Consider the following 23,193-nt stretch of genomic DNA (forward strand, 5'->3'; position numbering starts at 1 on the left):
GGAGCTCTGGCTCAGCAGTCCAGAGTTTGTTGCCCGTTCTCTGACATTCAGACAATCCCCATGAATGGAATCCTGGCCAGAGCTGCTGTCTGTGGTGATGCTGGAGTGGGAGCCTGAGGCAGGACAGTCCTCTGGTGGGTTGTACCTGGACATCTGCTTGTGATCTTTCTTTAACAGTCTCACTATGGCCTCAAAGGCCTCTCTGGTGATTGTAGAGGGAAGGTTCCGGACCTCATACTGCTGTCCTACAAACAGCTGACCAAAAAGAACAGAGAATCACACACTGAAATACAAAGATGTTGGTTGAAAAAATCTTGCGCTGATGATATCGTACAATAAAATGTGGTCCCTGGGTTTCCTGACACCGCCGGACATTCTCCACATGCAGCTCCACGGTGTCGTGGCGTTCAGCGACAGGTGCTCCCATCCCCCAGCGGAGGTCAAGCATCCTGAAGTCGTAACCTCTCTGCTTACAGTACAGATACAACCTCGGACAGACGTTCTCCATGAACGCCCTTCTCTCCGCAACTGTGTCTGAGTCAAACACATGTAGAAAACCCGGTGTTGCATCTTCCTTTTAAAGAAAAAACACCGCTGTGACATTCCTTTGCATCATTTGATGAACACTTGCCAGCCATTCAGAAAGAAGCCATTCTTACCTTTGTATTCACCACATATGTAGACCATGAGCCTCTTCTCGTCCACAAGAGCTGGACGGTCCTCCTTTCTTCGAACCTCATCGGTCATTCTGCCACACTTCAGATGTGTCTCTGTGAGTTTGTCATCACTTCTTTCCTCCACATCACCTTTGTTTGACCGAGCAGACAGATGAGTCCCACTGTCTACCTCTCTATCTTCATCTCTTCCTTCTCTTCCTTTTTCGCCCTCGTCTGTCTCAATGCTGCTTAGCAACTTTGACGAGTCCTTAACTGTTAGCCCATATTCGCGTAGGTCCAAGGCCTTGGCAGCCTTAACCTGTTAAAAAACATTAGGTCTGTGTTATGATAGTTCAGCAGGTCATTTGAGTTGAGCTGGTTCTGTTTTAAAGGGCAGATTGCAAAGAAACTGCCTCAAGGTTCATTTATTAGAAGCACACAAAAAGAAGAAGAAGAAGAGAGGGGCATGGGGTGAAAGAAAATATGCAGACTATGTTCACATTCTATACATATTTAAACAAAAGAAGGGCATGTCATGGAAATGTAAGATTTCTATTATTTCTTGTTTTCCTCAAACTTTCTGTTTTCTTTCCATTATAAAAATGTCATGAATCACCTCATACCAATCTTCTACGGATGGGGTAACCATACAGGATTGAGCCAGCGATACTAAATAATCCAAATAAGTATTTTGTTTTACTATTTGCGATTAAAAGCGACTTTCGTCCCAAATAAATTCACTGCTTCTGTATTAATCTTGCGCCAAAAAGTGTAGTTTACTTCCTGGGATCCACAATTTCTCCAGCAGTTGGAAGAGCCTGCATGATGAGACGACTGAACAGGTGGGATAAAATATCTGCTGCTGCTCTTCCAGCCAAAAGCTCTCCAGCTAGTTATCTCCCATTGGAGTTCTCCTGTGTTAGTTTCCTTCTCTCATTTCTGTTTTATGTAGGAGGTCCTTGTAGGTTTAACCTCTGGAGGTCCCTTATAGAGTCTTGAAATGATCTCACCCAGGTACAGTAGGCACTAATAAAAATTTAAATAAGCAATTATCAAACGGCTTTTGACACACTACCATTGAACTGTTTATGTGATGCCGTGCCTGAAGGAATCTGAAGAGATCACTGTTAAATCACTGTGTTTATCACTAAACAGGAGGTCATTAGTTCTGCAGGATGTTTTGTCATAAACCGAAGTATTAAACAAATGACAAAATACACTGTCCTTGTAAATGAATGCAGACAATAAAAAGTAATAAGGATAAATAACCCATGTGGGTATACCTATACCTATACACTTCTGATTGGACTGAAAGGTTCAACATGACAGATGGGACAGGCATAGACATTAAGGTCAAAGTTCTATGACCCTAATGCCACTTTATTGCCAGAACACCAGAAAGTGGGTCCACAACAAGTCTAATAGCCCCCCCCCCCCCCCGTTCCAGCACCAGGGGTGGTCAAATGAAAGGCAGTCTGCGGTAAGAGTTAGAGTGAGTCTCAATGACATCGATGTAAGCCAGTGTAATGTCATCTGAAGGGATGGAAAGAGAGTGTGTGTGTGTGTGTGTGTGTGTGAGCAAGACGGAGAATTTTCCTCCAGCTGACATGTGCTGTAGGTAGATCTGTGTCTCAGTGAACCAATGTTTCATTCTTGTGCATACAAGTGCATGTGTGTTTATTGATTCCCTCTTACTAACAGGTACAGCATGATGATAAATAGATCACCTGACAGAGTAAAGTTGGGCCACCATTTATAGCTGGAAGTGTTACAGCCTTTTTGTCCTCCTGCAAGACACAACGTGCACAAAATGGACTGAAATAGACTGAAATTCAGCATGAATTCAATGAAATTAAAACTTTAAGATCAAAAGTAATATCAGAAGAAAACTTTAATTAAGATGAAATATGACAATTATTCATTTTTACCACGTGATCTCTAAAAAAGTAAATTTGATGGAATATATTACAGTGATAATGTAATGGATTACTTCAACATGGAGTATAATAAACAGGCGTCAGGTATCACATCATTGTTCCAAAAGGACACTTACTTTCTTCTCCTTTTTGGAAAAACGGCTGTCCCTGTTACAGGTCCACATTCTGTCACCTCCAGCTGCACCCCTCCGACTGACAGGAGACACATTCATGAGTCAAGCGACAGAGAATGAAAGGCCCAACTTCTGGTTGCAAATTTCAAAATAAAACTCTAAATGTTTTATTCACATTTTATTAAATCACTCACCTTTTTTTAATACATGCTGTAACATTCTGTGCATCCATCCATTTCTATTCTTAACATATGTGGTAAGAAGTAATAAATATGCCATACGCAATCAGTCACTTGTGGCAACTCCAACCTTTTATTCCTCAGAAACATTCATTAGGAAATGCACATACCTGTTCTAGGTTATGTTTTTAGACACGTTTGTCTGTAGGGATTCCACCTGGTGAAACTCTGACAAGAAAAACCTCATAAAGTAAGATTTGTGTTTTTCCCGCAGCCGAGAGCTTTTGTTCTGACAAGCTCATGTTCCTGTATGGAAAGCTGGTTAGGTCAAAACTCCTCACACTTTACCTGCGATTTGAACTTTTATAGCCCTTCAAATACAGTTTTATCTCTGGCTGGGGTTTATTAGTTCTGTTACAAACAGCAGTTAGCCCCTGGGAAAACTTCTCTACATGTGAGTACAGTGCTCACTGGGCCCCTGACTGCCAGTGGTAGTTTATTCCTTGTGCCACACTAGTGAAATGAAACTAAAAATGTTTTTAATGTTTCTGTGTTCGATTCAATTAAAAGTATTTTACTTCATAATTTAAATGTACTTTTAACAAAACTTGTGATAGCCACGTTCTCAGTTGTATCATAGAGAGCTAATGTCGTGTTCAACAGACGTCTGTTTAAACTGTTGTTTTCCTTCATTTCACCAACTTCAATGTGGCCGACGTACCAGATGATATTCAGATAGACACACCGAGGAATAAATGGCTGTGAGCAGCGTGGGCCATACTGCAGCTTCTGCCAAAGACGTCATCACACAGGTAGACTGTCAATATAAAACTATATAGAGGTTTAAACCATCACATGGCAGGGAAAGGCTGATGAATAATGACTTAATTGGCTTCCTATACACAAGAAGTTAGTAGTGAGCATCACAGAATCTGGTGAAGAGGGCCTTACTAAAACTAGCATGTGATTATCTTTGAAAGGCATTACCTCAGTGTCTCCATTGGCAGCAATGCCACACTGTTTGTGTGCTCTGCCAGTCAGCAGTTGTTTTATTTTGAAAGCAAAATAACTCTACTTCCTTTGTAACTCAGGTACAGTTTTGTAACTTCACTTGGTAAGTGGCAGTATTAGATAAGCAGTCCTAATTTGGTTTTATTCATATGAACAGTTTTGATTTTTCAACTCGGGGATAAAGAAACATTTATTAAAATATGAAAGTGGGTAAAGGGGGAACATTGTGTTATTAAAAAACAAGCTACTTTCTCACAGTCATACGATATCTTTAAGTAACAGCACGATGCTACTTGACACTTTGATAGATCCATTTGAAACACAATCCAACATACACTGCGTGGGACCTGGCTTCATTTAACAAACACATGAGCGCACACTGATCGGCCGTCTGATGATCCCCAGCTCAAAGTCTCAGTTTAGCTGCTCCCCTGAAGTCCCCAGTTAGCAAACCTGGTTTTCACTCTGCTTTGGTGTGCGTGGAAACAGCCCCATCGCACATTAACTACTGCAGCTGAAGGTTATAAAAGCATCTGGACAGGAGCAGCAGCAGCAGCATCATCATCATCATCACTGCACTCGTATTAAGCAGCACCAGATTGCTGCCCTCCGCTCTACACGTCGTCTTTTCCTCCGGTTTTACTCAGCTGCAACAGCAACAGAAGAGACCGGTGAGACACGTCATCACGGGAGGGGGTTGTGATTATGTTTTAACGCAGGGAGGTTTTCACTTACATGCTGTGGGGTCGGGAAGTGGTGATGGCGAGTGAGAAAGACAAAAGAATATGGAAAAGTTAATGATGAATTGTGACTTCGGGTACATGACCACGTGTAGAGCAGGTAGAGTGCACCTACTTTGATCACATCCACCCAGTTCCATCCTCTTGGCAGTTCCCCTTTGTTATCTGAGAGGAGAAATCATTACAATGTGACCAATTTGAATTTTACACAGGTCGAGAAACATAAGAAAAAGGAAAGCAGAACTTTATTTATAGTCTTTAATGTTACCACAGCCATGTCGGGGAGAATTTAAGCTGAAGTTAAGTATTAAATGATACATATCCATTTCATGAAATGGTGTAGCAATTAATATTAAGAATTTTAGGTTTAGTTCAAATTTGGGTAAAAAAAGAGTCCAACTGGTTCAGTAACAGACAACAAAGACGGGCTGTAAACAAACCACTTTTCTTTGGAGATCAAACTGAAAGTTGACCTCCTGAAATGCAAAGGAACACCGTGTTAACGTCTGCTCTGATTGGCAGAGGGTTTGATTTTCATTTGGCTCTTCAGTCGTGCATGAACTGTACGGACCGACGGGGACCTTTCATCTCAAGCAAGGCCCAAGTTCACGCTCATAACATAGTCGGGATGCCATGTTCAAGGGTTTTTATTTTCATGACCCTCTCATAGGGAAAGAAAAAAAAACTCCACAGCACTGCTAGAGCTGTACATAAATACATGCAAAACCCTTCTGGCAACCTTGGTGTCAAGAAAGAACCAGTCAATGGGACAACCAAACCATTTTTCATATTCAGACACTCATTTTGATGCATGTGGACTGAAATGCCAAAACCACTATGAAACGGCTGGATCTAAGCAAATGGCTGTCCATTTGTGGTTGATTGGCTTAAACAATACTCCAGTATGAGTATCCAATACTGTGTGACTGCTGTACCTGTTCTGCTGATGATCCTCCTCTTCTGAGCTTTTGTCAGCTGCTCCTTCTTGTCCTTCTTCTTGGCCGTTGAAGTGGAAGTCATCACCTCACTGCTGGATGTCGTCTGCACCACCAAGAACTTATTTTGTTACGTATGATTATGTTTTGTTGTCGCAGGCTATTTTTTTTCCAAAAATCATTCAAACATTGAAGTGCGAGGCTCCTCTAATCTAAAACTGATGCTTTTAAAAGCAGAGGGAAGATGAGCAGCTCGTGGGGGAAGAAACACAATGAATCATATCACACTCGCGTGGATTTCCAACTTAACACCTGACTTTGAACTTCACTGATGTGATTAGTCAGAGTAAGGAAATGTACTGACCACGGCAGTGACCACAGGTTTGTGGTTCTCCATGAGGGCCTCCTGGTTCTCCTTGGCCCACTCAAACAGTGTGTACATCATTGCAGTGCCGAGGTAAGCCTCCACCTGCTCCTCCAGCTTTGACAGGATCAGCTGCTTGGTGTCTGCGGAGCTGTTGTGAAGTCAGCGTAAAGGAAACAAACGACATGGCCGTCATCTAAAGTAGTGCCCAGCAACAACAGTTCTCACACTGTGGCTATGCTCTCACGGTGAACAGAAGCTATAATAATATAATCACAGCTTTTCCAGTTCGAAAAAATTCCATGCCATCACATTGCGATGGAGCTTTGAATTCAGGATATTTGACGGTACGGCACTGAGCTCAGAACTCACATTCTGTTGTTGAAAAAGGCATCGAGGGAGATTTGTGGGGCCGTCTCAGGGTACGTCTCTGGCCATGTGACGTCCAGGATGAATGCTTTTGTGTCTTCAAGGTCTCCAACCTGTTGGTATGGTATCAAAATAGAAGGTAATACAAATTACTACTCAACAACTAATCCTGACAGTTAGTTAAAGGTCATGAACAGGGTGTCGGGGACAGTACAGAAGGACTCTTACCCTGAACTGAAAGGAAACTGGGCTGATTTCCTTGAAACATTCATCCCCCTCATAGATGGAAAGAAGAGCCTCCAACTCCATCTGGGATTGAAGAAGAGACACAATGGCATGATTAAGTCATATAGAAGAGCAAGGCAAGCTTGTCCTCATAGCTTCAATGCGCCAAACACCATTCAGAAATATGGTCAATTATGCTGAACAGGATAGAACCGTGGATCAAGACCTCTTTGCATGATAATGATTGATATTTCATTAGTATAATGATATACTGTTGTTGTTTGATGGAACATGTGCACCGAATAGATCCGAGGGCCTTTTCTAATCAGAAAAAGTCTTGCTGTGTGGTTTATGTGGCAAGCATTCCACCCAGGAATCAAACTCCTTAGCTTGACAGACTTTTGAATTGAGTTCGGCGTAGCTTTATCTCCGTTGTGAAAGACGCTAATTAAGGCTCCACAGCTGCTCCAGAGACATTTTACACTCTGCACTGACTGCTGCTTCAGCTAAACCGGGGTTTTGTACATTGAATAAAAGCTAACTTGTCCACTTTTGTTGCTGTGTAGCGAGCAGTGAGGCTGTCAACTCTGCTCTTCAACGCTAACGTTGCTAATAATATGCTAGTAGCCACGCTAGCGTCAAGTAGATAGCAGTTAGCCGCTAACATCAGCTAGCGGACAACGGCATCATGTTTCATTCATACCTCTTGATCCTCGTTGGCTGTCATGATTGTCCCTCCGTGATCGTTTCAAATCCCACAGTTAACAGCCCATTTCTATAATTAAAAATATTAAAAATACACTGCTGATAATTTCACAACTTCCTCAACAGGTACAACCAATGCTACCATGATAACATACGCATGCGCAAAAGGCACAACGTCGCCTTAAACCCACATTTACATGGTTTTGTTGAATGCTCTATTCTGATTGGTCAATTACGGCATTCTGGGTCTGTTATTTCCGGCCGTTGCCATGTGTTAACAGGCCGTTACTATGGACGCCCTTCTCATAGCGGAAGCAAGAAGATCATTTTTGAATCAATAAAATCGGTATAAGTAAGTATTTTGTGTCAAATCGTTGAATTCTATAGTATGAAGCCAGGTAGTAAGCGGAAAAACGTACAGCAAGCGGCGGACGCAGGACCCCGAGGAGGGCTTGAATCATCCTGAAGGGTTAGTTGTACATTATCTCTGACGTACTACATGATAGAACACTGTGTTATTGGAGCAGTGCGGTTCTTCTTTAAATGTGGCTGTACACATTCACAAGCTAGGTGTGAAAATACCAAATTTTAATGAATAAATAACACGATTCAACAAAAATCTGAGCTTATTTATACCGATTTTATTGATTCCAAAAGGATTTTCTTGCTTCCGCTATGAGAAGGGCGTCCATAGCAACGGCCTGTTACACATGGCAACGGTCAGAAATAACAGAAATATCTGGGTTCGGGGGGCAGACACCCTCTCTACATTTAAGAGTAGACTAAAAACCTTCCTTAGTGATAAAGCCTATAGTTCAGGGCTGGATCAGGCCTTGGAGCAGCCCCTAGTTATGCTGCTATAGGCCTAGACTGCTGGGGGACTCCCATGATGCACTGGGCTCCTCTCTCCTCCTCTTCCTCTCCATCCTTATGCTTCATGTCTCTTTAATGTCTCTTACTAACTTGGTATCTTCCCTGGAGCCTTCCCCGTGTTACTATCATTCATATATTAACTATTATCATGTTTTTCAATGTTATCATATTGATCATTATTAGTCATATCCCTATTATCAGTACTACAGTTACTGCTATTATTATTTTGGTTGCTGTTTGTTTGGGGCATCAAAGTTGATCATTTAACTATAACTAAGTAAGTTACAAATAAGTCATGTTTAAAAACAGTATTAGAAATATGAGATGTAACTCTGTAACTGTAGTTTCTTTCCCAAGTGTGATATTTTGGGCATCCACTTGTGGTCAGTGAAAGTGACATATATGCTAATAAATACTGTGAAAGTGATGATGGAAGAGGAAGGAGAATTTTGCATCCAGTAAAACATGTGTTGAATAATGCTATGATATTTTGTGGATGACAACCGAAATTTTCATCGTTGTTATGAAATGTGCTCATTTGGTTGTCATGTCTCTGTACCTCATCAGAGTTGGAGCGGGTCATCCACCAATCAGAAAATCACCGGTTCGATCCCTGACTCCTCCAGTTTTCATGTCGAAATAGGAGCTTCAACGTGTGAGTGTGTATTAACGGTTAATTTCCTCCTGATGGCAGTGCTGCGAACATGTAGGGGAGTGTTAAAGCACTTTGAGTGGTCAAAAGGACAGAAAGCCACAGCACAAGTACAGTCTGTTTACGATATTCCACACATGAGGTCTCTGATTAGAATTTATGAATGATGACTTTCTTGCCCTGTAACTCTCCAGATGGTCAATGAATAGGGAAAGACCAACAGCACTCAACAGCAAATACCTGGCAAAGTCTTCAGTTTGGCCCAGGCTCTTGCTGCAGCACCTGCTCATAATGCAGATGAGTGGCAACTCCTCAGACTGGATACTGAAACATTGTTGCCCCCCCCCCCAGTTGCTTATTTAGACAGGGTACATTTGGACCATGACTCCTACTGCTGAGAAAGTGGAGAGAGTATGCAGAAGCCAAAGCTTGACAGGCTGAAAGTGTTTTATGAGGAAGGGATGATGGTTTACAGTTTGGCAGAGGCAGTAAGGGACATGGCAGAGAAGGGAATACTGGTGACGGCTCTGAAAAATTCAACTGCCCTTGATCAAATCAGCCAACTGACTTGGTGATCCAGCCGAGGAAACCGGGAGGATACAAGCCCTTCAAAGAAGTGACTCCAGGCATAAAGCTGAGAGATGGAGGTTTAATCAGTATTCATCTTCCTCTTGTCAGAAGAGACAAGCTGCGATTCCTTTGATACCGAAAGAGCACGAAGATAAACTTGAATGTTGAAGTTGTTGACCGATAAGTGTACTGAATTAAGATTATTAGATCATTACCCATATTCTGGCAAAAAGAATTGAACAAATCCTCCCCCAGTTAATAGATCAGACAGGTTTTACTCAGCAAAGGCAGACGCAGGATAACACATGTGGAACGGTGCATGTGATTTATCACATAACTGAAAGTAAAGTTCAGGCAGTATTATTGATCCTCGATGCAGAAAAGGCATTTGATCAAGTTAACTGGGAGTTTTTATATGATGTACCACAACAATGCGGATTTCATCAGACACTATTCACGCAGCGAATCAAAGTGATGTTAAAGTCATTCAGCCTGGAAACAAGGACCAGACAAGGCTGTCTAATTAGTCCATTACAGGTTACATACAAATGCTAAGTCAAGAGAATACAATTTCTCATTTCAGTTTACTTGTCAAACCTTGAGAGTTCAACTTTGATATCATTCTCATTCTTCGATGTTTTTAATTCCATCTCAGGTTATAAATTGAACGGCTCTGGCTCATCCATCAATCGGAGGGTCAACTTCAGAGTGTGAATGTGTGTGAAAGAAAAGTCTCCTCCAGCTTAGTTTCCTCCTGTGTGAATGATGTGGGAATGGGTGAATGAGGATGTGATGTGAAAGTGCTTTGAGTGGTTGAAATGACTAGAAAGGTGCAATACAGATACAGAACATTTAGCATTTCAAAGGTGGAAGGAAACCAAGTACTAAGTTTCAACCACAGGCCTTGCTTTTGTTTGCAAACTGTAAAAGACAAACTACATTTTGGCCTATTCAGTACAAACTGTCAGTATAATATGCCATTTCCAGTACAGCCCTAGTCTGTTGTTGTGTTAGAGCATTAGGCTCTTCTGTTACTTCACAGATGATGTCACAGTTGGCCACCATGTTGGATTAGTGACCTCACAGATGATGTCACAGTTGGCCACCATGTTGGATTAGTGACCTCACAGATGATGTCACAATTGGCCACCATGTTGGATTAGTGACCTCACAGATGATGTCACAGTTGGTCACCATGTTGGATTAGTGGAAAGTTGTAAATAGACCTTGAAAAGATCAAACCCACTGAGTTGGTGTAGACCCGGCTCCCTTAGGTGGGATGATGCAGCGGGTGTCCCTCACCAACAGAGGCCTCGAGTCGAGCCGCCGAGTCTCTGCAGGGTGTTCCCCCCTGCTGTCAGATTCAATCGGTGTGCAATACCGGGTATAGGGGAAGCCATAGCTTGACTCGTTTCCGTCGCGCTGCCGAATTTTAATACTGTACTGCTGGTAGTTTGACACCATTCATTGCCAGATATCATCTACGGAACAGCTGAGCAGCAGTAAAATTCTGTATCACATTTTGCGTGGATTCAGCCTCCTGTCCTGTTTCTTTAAACAAACTAGCTGCAGTCTGTCTCCTCTGGTGCTAAAACACCAAGATGGCGAAGGCCATGAAAACAATATGGCGACGCCCTTAAAGCGGGACTCCAGGCCTCAAAGTGGCGGTCCACAAACCAAGCCCCGAGGCCAGATAAAAATTCATACTTGAAATGTAAATACGAAGATGGGGTGACGCAGGCGGCACACAAACAGAGGCAGCGCTACGGAAACGAGTCAAGCTATGGCTTCCCCTATACCTGATATTGCACACCGATTGAATCTGACAGATTGAATCTTCTTTTCATTTATCCCAAATGACTAAACAACATTTTCTATTTTTTGTGTTCCGTACCTATGCCGTTAAAGACTAAAACGACTGCTCACTAGGTCACGAGTTAGATTCCATAATGATGGTGCAAACTGCTATTATGGTAATGTTAAAAAAGAATTGAATTTTTGAAAGACCAAAGTGTTAATTATTAATTTCAGAGGAAAGGAGGAGGTCTTCCCAGTGATAATATCAGGTCAGCAGATAGAGATTGTCAAGTCTAACACATGTTGGCACCCAGACTGTGAGTTAAACTGGAAGAAGAACACTGAGGTTGTCAGGATTATTTATTCGGGGTGGTGGGGATGTGTGGGGTGGGGTTATGGTGGTAATTTTTCTTGCAGAGTAGATTCTTTGATATGAGCAGAAGTGTCATGTTTTCATCAGGGAATGTGAGCTGCTTTATGCTGCGCTCTGGTGGGGGAGGCTGCAGGGGGAGGGGGAGCAGCATAACTGCAGATGATATAAAAAGGATTAGTACGATGATCAGAGAGGCTGTTTCAGTGTTATTAACAGACTCAGATGCTTATCAAGTCTCCTCCAACTTCATATAAATCACTTAATGTTATTATGCTTAATGTGGATTCACTTATGGACGTATGGGACCCATGCTATTGATTAGCACCCTCTGTGGGTTATATATAAGGTCTAACGTGATGGATGGAACGCCACCCACGCTTCCTCCTTCTGTTGTACATTAAAATCATATATTTGTGTCTGCAAGTGAAGGTTGTGAATGGACACTGCCTCATTCAGTGACACCAGAGGGCGCCTAGAGCCTACTTTTAAGACGGTGCACACAGTTTGGAGGCCTGACGCTGAGATGTTTTGTGTCTCAGTTGAATATTTTCAGGTTCAGAGAACCCCCGTCAGTCCATCATTACAAGTAAGGGTGGACAAGTGTCGCTCAAAGCCACAAAAGTTAGAGCAGAGAAATTCTACAAACAACAGGCTCTTACTGATTAAGCTCACAGACCATCTAGAATGCTTGTCTCTATGACAATCTGAAAAAATGAAAGTAATATTTTCTGTTTTATTTCCCATCAAATGTGGTGGATTTCTTTCTTTCTTTTCAGCAGCTAAATGCTCCACTGTTTTCACTAGCTGCTAACTTTGTTAGTGTTAGACAGTTCATGCACAGGAAGACTTTTGTGATGGCCCACTACTCATGGACCCCAATAGTCCCATTGATAAATAATCCCAAATAAACGTTAAACTGGTTGTGCGCACACTTGCAGAGTTGATCATGTCAGTAATGTTTCCAGCTAATAATCACAGTCAATGTGTTTCATTTCCCTGATTGGGACGTGTCATACACAGAGTTAACATTTTTACTTACAGTGAAACAGGACGTGGCTTCACAACTATTGGATGGATTATTATGTAATTCGGACATGAACCGAAACACACGAGTAAGAGGAGTTTGAAAGTGATTAATGAAAAGTTCTCATTAGAAAATCACAACAGAATATTAGTACTCTTACAGTCTAAAGTAGAACGGGAAGACACAAGACAAATAAAACAACACAATCGTATATTCAGCATAAAAACTTGATGCAATAGACTTTTAAATTGAGCGCTGACCTACAAAACATACAGTTTTATTAAGGCAACACATTTGTACTCTATTGGCTCTCTGCTGCTCTGCTTTTGTTCAATAATGAGGTGTTTTTATCTTCTTATAGTGTGGCCCTCTGATACACAATGACCCCCTGCCACAAATACTGAATATGAAATGCAATTATTGTACAGCAGGAGCTGAACGCAAGGCTGTTATCATCCCTTCACTTAATTAACTTATCCACTCTGCCTTTTTGACTCTGATTTCTGGCCTATAGGGCAAATTTCTAAATTGGTTGAGGGAGACATGCTTTCTCCTGAGATGTGATAATCCAAATATACGTCACTCTCACCAGGATACCTCTGAATAATGTTTTTGTGCTCTGCAGTGGAGAAGAGAGTAAGTAAGGGAGAGTTTTAGTAGTAGATGGGTAAATGTTTTGCAGACTCTCTGTCATTGGGGGCTCCATCTAAACCCTGGTTGATGGAGGTGTGTCACACTCCCCAGACTGCTCTGCATATAACACTTGTAGATAGAAGTTGCTATAGAAGTTCAACAGCGGTTAAAGGAGTATTCCACCGCTGTAAAGACGGTCTTTTCATAAAACTTGGCTGCTTCTGGAGTAGTCAGCTGGATGAAGTGACTCTGGGTGCAGGCAACATGGAGGAAAGCAGATTGTACCCACATTGTATGGATACAAAGCTGGTTGAAAATTGGTACAGTGCCCCTTTGAAGCATGCAAAGAAATTACAGCTCCCATAATGTTTTACAAGTCTGCTGGTACACTTTACCACTCAACTGTTGGTTTGAGTTCCCATGTCTACACGATTTCTTACTTCTGGAACATAAACACAAATGTCTGGTTTCAGCTGGACTCTCTATAAAATTCATTAGCACCCCCAATTTACCAGCAGCTTTTAAACCAATGCTAAAAGTGAAGTATGATTTTGGAAAGAAGCAGCTGGGGTTGGTGTCTTGTTCGGCAGCTGGACATAAAAGTCGACACCCTATCTCTTTTTGTTGTGTCCTTTCCATGTCCAGTTTCTGCTAGTTGCAGGAATAAATGTGCAGTCACTTTACATGTTTGAGTCTCTTTTTAGGTTTTACCTTAGTTGTCTCTGGTTTCATCACTCATGACTGATCACAAAGAAATACTCGCTGATTCCTGAGACTATATTGCAGTATGACAAGGGGAAAATAAGCCTTTCTGTGCTTTTCTCATCCCTCTGGTTCCTGTGGATCCTGGTCCTGGTTCTCCTGCTGTGGTTCTCTGGTTCCTGTGGATCCTGGTCCTGGTTCTCCTGCTGTGGTTCTCTGGTTCCTGTGGATCCTGGTCCTGGATCTCCTGCTGTGGTTCTCTGGTTCCTGTGGATCCTGGTCCTGGTTCTCCTGCTGTGGTTCTCTGGTTCCTGTGGATCCTGGTCCTGGTTCTCCTGCTGTGGTTCTCAGGTTCCTGTGGATCCTGGTCCTGATTCTCCTGCTGTGGTTCTCAGGTTCCTGTGGATCCTGGTCCTGGTTCTGCTGCTGTGGTTCTCTGGTTCCTGTGGATCCTGGTCCTGGTCCTTCATGAATCAGACTGGTGGATTATGTTGGAAAGGAGGGAGTTACAGGCAAATGTATTTATAGAGCACCCTTCAGACACAAGGCAATGAAGTGCTTTACAGGGACATGAAGCACAATAAAAGCAAGACACAGAAACATTAAACTGCATGTAAAAGACAATAAAAGCACGTGTAGAAATAGTTACAAATTAAAAGAAAGTTATGGAGCTCTATTATTAGAAAGCCACAGTAAACAGTGATGCTTTAAGGCCTGATTTAAATGTGACAGGTTTAGCAGACCGTAGGTGTTCATGCAGCTTGTTCCTTAGGTGGGGAGCGGAGAAACTACTAACTACTAATTCTGGAACGCTGAACGCTGAGTAGACCTGCACCAGATGACCTGAGGGGTCTGGACGCCTCAGACACTATGAGTCCAAATACATCACTGATTAGTGATGTGCTCCAGCTTCTTGGTGTTAGTGAGGACTCGCTGCTGCATTCTGCACAAGCTGCAGTTGTCTAATTAACTTTTTTTATTAAGACCTGTGAAGATACTATTGCAATATTCCAGCCTGCTGAAGATAAATGTGTGAATACTGTACGTTTTTCTGTATCTTGTAATAATCTCAGAGGACAAAGATTGCCTTGCGGTTTTTAATCCAAAGTTGTAAATGTGAAGTTTCTCCTTAAAAACATCGTAGTGCACCTGGAGTTTGGTTTCACTCCACCTGCGTTCTGCCTCTCTACACTCCCTTTTATGTGTTTTCACCAGTGTGGCACTCCTCCATGGTGCTTTCCTCTTACCAGACACCACTTTAGTCGTCAAGGGAGCAATGGCATCTAAAACCTTTGTGATATTAAAATTGAAACTGTCATGGTCATTTTAAAGAGTAGTGACACAGTGGTGATCAGAGAGGGCAGCATCAGTCACTTCAGCCTGGGAGATGAGAAGGCCTTTGGACAATATTAGGTCTAAGGTATGTCCCTTAGTGTGTGTTCACTCTGATACATGCTGAGAGAGTCCAAAGGAAATGTCAAGGATGTACAAAAGTTCTTTTGCACTGCCACCTTTGGGATTATCAATGTGAATTTTAAAATCACCTACTAAAAGACCTCAGCCGAAGTGCACCATGTTCAAAGGGAAGAACATTTCCATATGAGAGCTGTTTGCATTGGTAAGTATCATTAAATAAAGTGTCTACTTCTCCTTTCTTAAATACTCTAGCCTCGCTGATAAAATGGAAGTCTGGGGGAGCTGGTTGAATAAGAGCTGCTGCACTGTTATTTTCATTTAGCCAAGTTTCAGTTAAGAACATAAAATCTTTTCTTTTTAATGAAATGGGTGATAAACAGCGACTTGCCGGAGCAGGAGGAGGCAGCGTTGGTGAGCTGTGCGACGATGACAGGAGGAGATGGAGGAGGAAGCTGGGATTCCCTCAGCAGCGGGGGAAAGTCGTGCTGGTTGAGAAAGTGTTGTGACATTAAACAGTTGATCAATGAGACACTCTAAAACAGTAGTGGATGGAAATGACATTTGGTCATGCTGAATCCTGTGTGATGTAACCTTTGGATGAATGTTAACTCCCCCCACCCTTGGTAAATGGCCTGGATCTGTATAGAGCGCTTTCATATTCACCCATTCACCCATCAGTCATCATTCATACAGGAGGAACCGCAGATGGAGGAGACTGTTCTTTCATGCTGTTCTGTCACACATTCCCACAGTGTGCCTCAGGAGCATGTGGGGTTCAGGGTCTTTCCCAAGGACGCTGGGACATGCTGCCTTAGAGGAGCCGGGGATCGAACCAAGCTTCTTGTCCTCGCTGTATCCCGGTTACAGGTTGGAATTCTTTGTTAGTTTGCCGCTCAGTGCTAACTTCCTGCTGTGCTTTTGAAAAATCAGTTGAGTCATACCTGCTGGCAGAACATCACGTCACTGCCATGAAAAGGGTGGTCCGCTTTGTCCAGACCACAAAGCTGGCAGCTCAGAATGGGGCACAAGTCAGAGGCCCTTGTCCGAAGAACTTACTACCTTTTGATTGTGAGATTGATTAGATTGGGCGATTGAGTCATTTTACTTATTTGTTATTCTTTATTTTGCTTCTATCCAGAAAATGGTGCCCTGATTCTACACAAGGTAAAAGGAAAAAAAAAAAAGAAGTGTGGTGTATCTGTGACTCATATTAGAGCTCCAAAGTTTGTTCTGGCTTTTGTAAGATTGCTTTCTTGGCCACTAGCCTTCTCAGTGCAGTGTCCTTGATGCCAACCCAGGTTTTAAAATGATCAATTATTCTCTGAACATTCCAAACCTAACCCTAACCTTAACCCTTATAACATGCATTATGAGGCTTCATAAACCTCACTCATAACCCTGCTGCCGGGCCAGTGGATTTTTAACAAATTAAAATGGCACGATTGACTGTTTATAAAGCTGCACTCCAACCCCTGTGTTGGCTACTGAAAGGGGATTATTGGTCACCTTGAGGAGGGCAGGTTCTCTGATATGTAAGGCCCAAAAAAACTGACTGAAATTTCTCACAAAAATGTTATTATGACACATAAACGCTAAAATGCTGGGCTGAAACCACTTTCTCTAAAACATTTGATAGAATTGGCCTAAAATTGTGAAGAGAGGAAGGACCAAGGTTTGGTTTGGCTGGAAAAGTGCCTTTTATCAGAGAGCTATTAATAATGAAGAAAATACCAGACCAGGCCCAACTGTGTCAATGACCTCTTTGGAAAATGTAGAGGACATGATATCAAAGCAGCATGAGGTTGATTTCATGTTGGATATGATAAATGAGTGTGTTTACTGGCATGTAAAACCCAGTCTTGGTGGGGGGTGTTGGTTTCCCTGTATATCTGTGACACACATTTCTTATCATTTATCAGTAAAATGACAGGAATAGGTGGTGATAATAGAGTGTGAGAGTGATTTGTTAAAATAAAATCAGAAAAGAACCACCTTATTAAAATAAGTAACAAGGCTATACTACCCACAATGCACCACAAGATAGCCGTTTAAACTCCCAACCTCAAAAACATAATGGTGAGGACGCAAAATGATTTCCTACAGGGAGAAACAGGAGCACGTGGGATAATTCTGCAATTTCACCTTTTCACACATCTTTTTTAGTGACAAAGCTGCTCGTTGAATTTTATTTTTCATTTGATTTCATCTTTATTTAGTCAGACGGCCTCTTTGAGACTATAAGATCTCTTTTTCCAAGAGAGACCTGAGAACACACAACACTCACAAGAAAACAAACAGAAGGAGAAATGTCCACAAGAAGAAGAATTAAAGAGGGATTTACTTGAAACAGTTACAAGAATCACCAAAGACATGAGGCTTTAAAATCTCCTCCTGATTCTCAAATGTCCTTTAGTTGAATGTTACTGTGGGGAAGGTGACTGTCTCATCATTGATCTGATGTTTCTGTTGCCGTTGCAATTTATTACGTTTTTTTTCTCACCAACCCTCCAGCCCCCCCATCGAGACCCTTAAGGACAAGATGATGTTTCTCAAATCCTAAGCAGGTTCCCCCGCTGATGGAGGAGTCTCCTGCTGTGTTGCCATATTTTAGAAAGGCAACCTCGGCTGAATTTTCTATTTCGTACCAGTGTTGAAACACGAGGACAGGTTTAGAATATTTCTCATTCCACAGTCATATTATGTCGTATGAGTCAATAATAAATCAAATGTTTAGCCACAAAAAGCATCACTCAGGACGCTCTTAAGTCCCTGAGAAATGAGGGGAGCCTCTGACTCTCACTTCCTCCGCAGTGAAGAGCCGAGTGAAGCAGATGGATGAAACTGACTGCCTCCTTAGGGATGTCCTCGATACGAACATTTGAAAATACACCACCAATACCCCCGTGAGTGATCAAGCAAATCAGCCTCATAGCTTTACAGGCATAAGCATGGCTTGGGTCATGCTTGAATTAATTCTAAATTAAACAGGCATTACAGACATAAGCCTGTAATATTATGCCTGTACGGCTTGTGCCTGTAATATCATGAGGCTAATTAACTACTACTTCAGCCACTATAAACCACACATGCCAAACCAGTGCACAGAAAAGCACCTGCAGAGAGGAGAGATAATACCTGGAACAAACGAGGACCTCATGACCCGTAAAACAAAGACAGGACTGGATGACAGATTGATTAGAGCATCTGCCTCTGGTCAAGAGCACTTGAGCAAAACGCTGTCGTCTATATTGAGCATGACCGAGCAGCAAAGGGAGTCTGAGGATTTTCTTTGCTTCATTGGGTCACGTCACTTAGAGATCCAGAGACTCGGAGAAGCCCATTTAAAAGCACTCTGCGAGCTAAATAACTCCATCAATTTCAAGCACATTAAAGATTTACAGGAGTTACAGTTACATTATATGAAGCCACACTGAATGAATTTATAATTCCAGCGTATTGCAACTTCTTTTGCCATCGTTTCAAGCCATTGTCCTGCCCTTATGTTTCCGTTGCCGTAGGATTTCCTGTCTGTGCAGGAACTCGTTCTTATGTGACGTGAAAGCAGCAATTTTCTCCTCAGGTAGACCAAGAAGCAGACATGTACTTATCTGCTGCCATCCCTTCCTTTAAAGGTCGTGTAAAGTTATCTTTTCACCATACTATTAATTGTAATATATATATATATATATATATATATATATATATATATATATATATATATATATATATATATATATATATTCACTCAGTTAATTGCATAGATCTGGAAAGATGTTAAATCTGCTAAATTCAGATCCGTCAGTCAGACGGGTAAAAGAGACACAAGCAGTCAGATAAGTTTTAAACAAAGCCCAAGTTTAACTAAACTTACTTGGATGAGAAAACTGTAAAAACAGTCAAATAGTTTCCCGTCCATGACAAACATCTATTTCAGTTTACAGATCCTCTTCCTGCTTCCACTTACTTCCACTGACCTACTTTAATTTGGCCACTGCAGTTGGGCACCCACAGTTTTTTCCTGTTTAATGAGGAAACCCCGCCTTTTAAAAAATAGGTTTTATTCTAACTCTGCTGCCAACAATTTTTTCGCGAACACATTGGAATGTTCAAGAGAAATGAAAGCACTAAAGCACTGGCAGCACCTGATGCGAAACACTTTATCGCATACAGGAGCAGACACAGCAATAAGCCTGTGCAGGTCCTGGAGCCCCACTGACTTTTAGCTCTCACAACTCTTTCTCTTATTCCCAGTGGAGTCCCTCCTGGCTGAGCTCCACCATTTTATTTTAAGTCCATATTTGACTGGGAAATAATGGAGTCCTGATGAATCATCTTCTTTGGAAAGAAAGAAATAATTGAGTCTAACGTAATGTCTAAAAATGCTCTGGGTGGGGGGGGGGTTAGGAGAATTCTTCTGGTGTCACCCTTCTTCATATGTGTGCATGCTTAAGCCCTCTCCATCTTGGCATGTTTCATTCAAGTTAAACACAGAATTTGGTACGGCAGGAGTTTTTCAGGGCTCTTAACCAAGACCACAGTCTTTTCTGCATCTTAACCCTTTCATGCATAGAGGTCACTACAGTGTGCAGCTATTCAGAAGCTGTTTTCTTGTATATGCATGAGTTTTGGTGGCATAGTTGCACATCAGCCACTACAGTGAAGCTACTGCATCATCTCATCCACTGCTGCACAGTGGGAAGTCATTGCAAGTGAGAAAAAAAAGAGTGAAACCAAGATGGTCAACAGACAGCCAGAAACACCACATTGCTCATTTTTTTCTGTTCAAATCTTCTATAAAAAGAAACCTTGCAGGTAAGAACAATATGGGGACATCAAGTAACATCTAAGGAGTCATGGAATTGCTAAATTTTGCAAGTATTGATTTCATATTGGGAGGAAATTATGATTAATCACATGTCCACTGAATTGTACATCATGCATCACTGGCTATATTTCAGCTACTGGACACGTAAATATATCTTTATAAAATATGGGTTGAAAAAAACACAGATGAATAAAAACACTTCCTGATCATGATTCATACATGAAAGGGTTAACCAAGTGCTGCCTGAAGACAGCCATAAAAATGTTAGAAACACTTCAGCTGTCAAGAGAATATACTGATGGAAGACAAATCAATCAACAACTTCTTAACATGTTAATCAACATTTTGCGACTTTGCTGATATATTATTTAAAAATGAAATAAATACTGTGATGAACCCAACAAGGCTGTGTTATGCCAAACCCTGGATGAAACTGGACCTTAGAGGTGCAAATCAGGATGGACATGGTCAGGGATGAGAGTGATGGGACACCTGGAGGCAAAAGTCATGGGATGGAATCGGACTGGAAGCAAGTCTCTCTGCATTTTCCGAATGTGGATGAGAGAGTTTCCAAGGAGAGGAGAAAGCAGCATTAGTCAGATCCATGCCATGTTTTCTTTAGTACCAAGGGCTGTCAAGTTAAACACAGTGAAATTATCAGCGGATCATAGTTAATTTTGGTTTCAAAATAAAAGTCTAAAAATGTCACGCCATCCAAGTCAGACACCATGTAGAAGTATGCCCACGCTCAGTGAAATCATTATGAATGAGATGAGATATTAGGGACGCCTCCAATAATTTAATCTAAGGACTCTCAGCTGTCTGTTGCAGACTGGATTTATATACCCAAATACATATTAGAGTCCTTCAAGTCTACGTGATCTGTTCAAGGGGAAGAACGGGGAGAAAACAGTTCCTGGTGGATTTACTCGCTGCAGAGAAGCTGTGATATCTGAGCTCTGAGAGTCTGCAGAAGCTTACAGCACAGACGCACCCTCAGCAAAAGTCCCCCTAGACAAGTCAAGGTTAAAACTATCGCAGGAAATACCACCATGTCTACAAAATGCCAGTCCAGTAACACATGCTGAGATGCGTACATTGTAGTAGTGCAGTTGGTGGACATACAGTCAACATACATAACAATGCATGCCAATTAAATTCTGACTTTAGGAATGTCTTTACCAGCTGAAGTGTTTTCTTCTACCTCACCCAGTCCTATTGGATTGTATGTTGAATGGACAGGGCAATATATTAAAAGTGTTTCTCATAGTTCAGATGCAGAAATGACTCTTATTATAAAAGATGAGAGGGGTGAGTGCTTCTAGTGTTCCCACGTTTGTACTTTTAAAACAGAAAACGCACATTTTATATTGTATATTGGTATATATTGATATTTAGATGCCACTTGACTGGGAAATGACGACAGCAAGAAGGTTGTCATTACTTACAATCTCCTCTCAGCCAGCTTATTTAGGTTTTTGTGACTGAACGAGGAGGTTTCACAAAGATAACTCTATATTTCAGCTCTATGAATCAACCATTCCTTGAAAGTGATTCCCAACTCAGCTCAAGTTAAATTTATATACCGCCTTTGACACACCGTGCAGCCAAAAGTGCTTCACTTATCCATATTATGAAAAGACAAAACAAAAGTAGACAACAATAGATAGAATTTCGTAAGACAAAAAATAAAAATGAAATAACAAAACGGCTTCAAATGTCATACAGAGTGTATATGTACATAAGAATGCTAAAATTCATCACTCATGAATAATTTAAATGTGCCTTTGAGTGACATTTTACAGACTGCTGTGAACACTGCAGAATAACAATTGGTGGAATTGGCAAACAACCCTTAACAGCGTTTTGCTCTCAGGTTCCTGTGAAACGTGAGCTGTGCACATCCACACCGTGCACTCCAGTTTTATAAGAAACACTGGTTTGTGTGTAGGAAAGGATTGTTTAGACACATCATTTAGAGCATGAGAAGACATGGAAAGAAAAGGAGGAGAGGAGAGGAGAGGAGAGACTGGTATGAGAAGCAGAGAAGAGCAGAATGTACTTGACTAATTGTCTGATTAGACCGGCTGAGTGGTTATTTATTCTTATTTATCAAGCATGCACAGTGTGGACTTGTTTTCTTTGCTATTGCTTGTTTTGTGATAAATGCTGAAATAATAATGGATATTAAAGAACACTGTCTTTATGTGAATTTCAGAAATCTGATGAGGAAACATCAGCATGACAGCAAATATTCTTATATCTATCCTAATGGCCCGAATCTTAATTTCTGGCACTAAAAAAAAACGTTGTTTCTCTTTTTCTTCTTTTCTTTTCTTCTTTTTTTCTCCCATTTAATGTTATTTTTTATCTTATATATTTACTTTTCACTTGTGGTGATTATTCATGTTGTCCTCCTGATCAACTTTTTATTTTGGAGGGGATATGTGCCAGGGTTGGGGGGGTGTGGGTAGGGGGTGTTTGTTGTTTGTTGTTTGTTCTGAATAACAATAGCTATACGTTATTGAATGTATGACTGTAATTGCTGCTTTTATATATACAATTCAATAAACAGAATTGACATTGCTTTCATCGCGCTTTTATTTTGAAGGTGCAAACAGGAAGTGCTGCATTCGCCTTCCCGGTATTGACGCTCGGAGGAATTAAAACGGGACACAGAGTTGAACATCGGTTGGGAAAGGGAGGACGGTCGGCGGTACCGAGGTACACAGGGATGTACAGTAAACACAGGCAGAAAAATGGTCAAATATCACCGGCACAATGTGGACGTCTGCTCGTTCTGCTTTCTTTTCTGTTTCTGAACGGCGCCGTGGGACGTTCCGGCGCAAACACTGGAGAACAAGGTACATTGAACTTCTTCTAGAAGCCTACCAGTTGCATGACGGAGCTCGGCAGATAAGAAAAAAATTGCATGGAAGATGTGAAGTGTCAGTGAGTGTGACTGGGCTTAGTTGAAGCGGGAAGTAAAGCGGGTGAGAGCTCTGGGAACTTTGGTGTAATTGATGTAAAAGAAGAGGACCGCGCACGCCAAACTCCATTCAAAAATCTGGCAATTTAATGCCGCGTCGCTTTT

At 41.6% G+C, this 23,193-nt stretch overlaps 3 protein-coding genes across 4 annotated transcripts in view; 1 reads left to right on the top strand and 2 right to left on the bottom strand.

Moving 5' to 3' along the window:
* The window catches only part of LOC139223152 (membrane-spanning 4-domains subfamily A member 4A-like), a 174,707-nt gene that overhangs the window by 45,233 nt on the left and 106,281 nt on the right, over positions 1-23,193 (bottom strand). The gene's annotated exons all lie outside the window — the stretch shown is intronic.
* Positions 4,511-7,386, bottom strand: rwdd (RWD domain containing 4). The gene is made up of 7 exons (XM_070855135.1): positions 7,233-7,386; positions 6,533-6,613; positions 6,308-6,417; positions 5,936-6,086; positions 5,572-5,677; positions 4,752-4,801; positions 4,511-4,543 (listed from the first exon to the last, which is right to left on the bottom strand). The coding sequence occupies exons 1-7, from the start codon at positions 7,254-7,256 to the stop codon at positions 4,511-4,513; spliced, it is 555 nt and encodes a 184-aa protein (XP_070711236.1). The 5' UTR covers positions 7,257-7,386.
* adam19a (ADAM metallopeptidase domain 19a) overlaps positions 22,786-23,193 on the top strand; it is a 115,856-nt gene continuing 115,448 nt past the window's right edge. For both annotated transcript variants that reach the window (XM_070855112.1, XM_070855113.1), the window contains exon 1: positions 22,786-22,963. In XM_070855112.1, the coding sequence (XP_070711213.1) occupies positions 22,834-22,963 (130 nt within the window). In that variant the 5' untranslated portion in view covers positions 22,786-22,833. The remainder of the gene's footprint in view (positions 22,964-23,193) is intronic.

The sequence above is a fragment of the Pempheris klunzingeri genome, chromosome 23 (genome assembly GCF_042242105.1).
Source record: "Pempheris klunzingeri isolate RE-2024b chromosome 23, fPemKlu1.hap1, whole genome shotgun sequence".
Taxonomy (NCBI): domain Eukaryota; kingdom Metazoa; phylum Chordata; class Actinopteri; order Acropomatiformes; family Pempheridae; genus Pempheris; species Pempheris klunzingeri.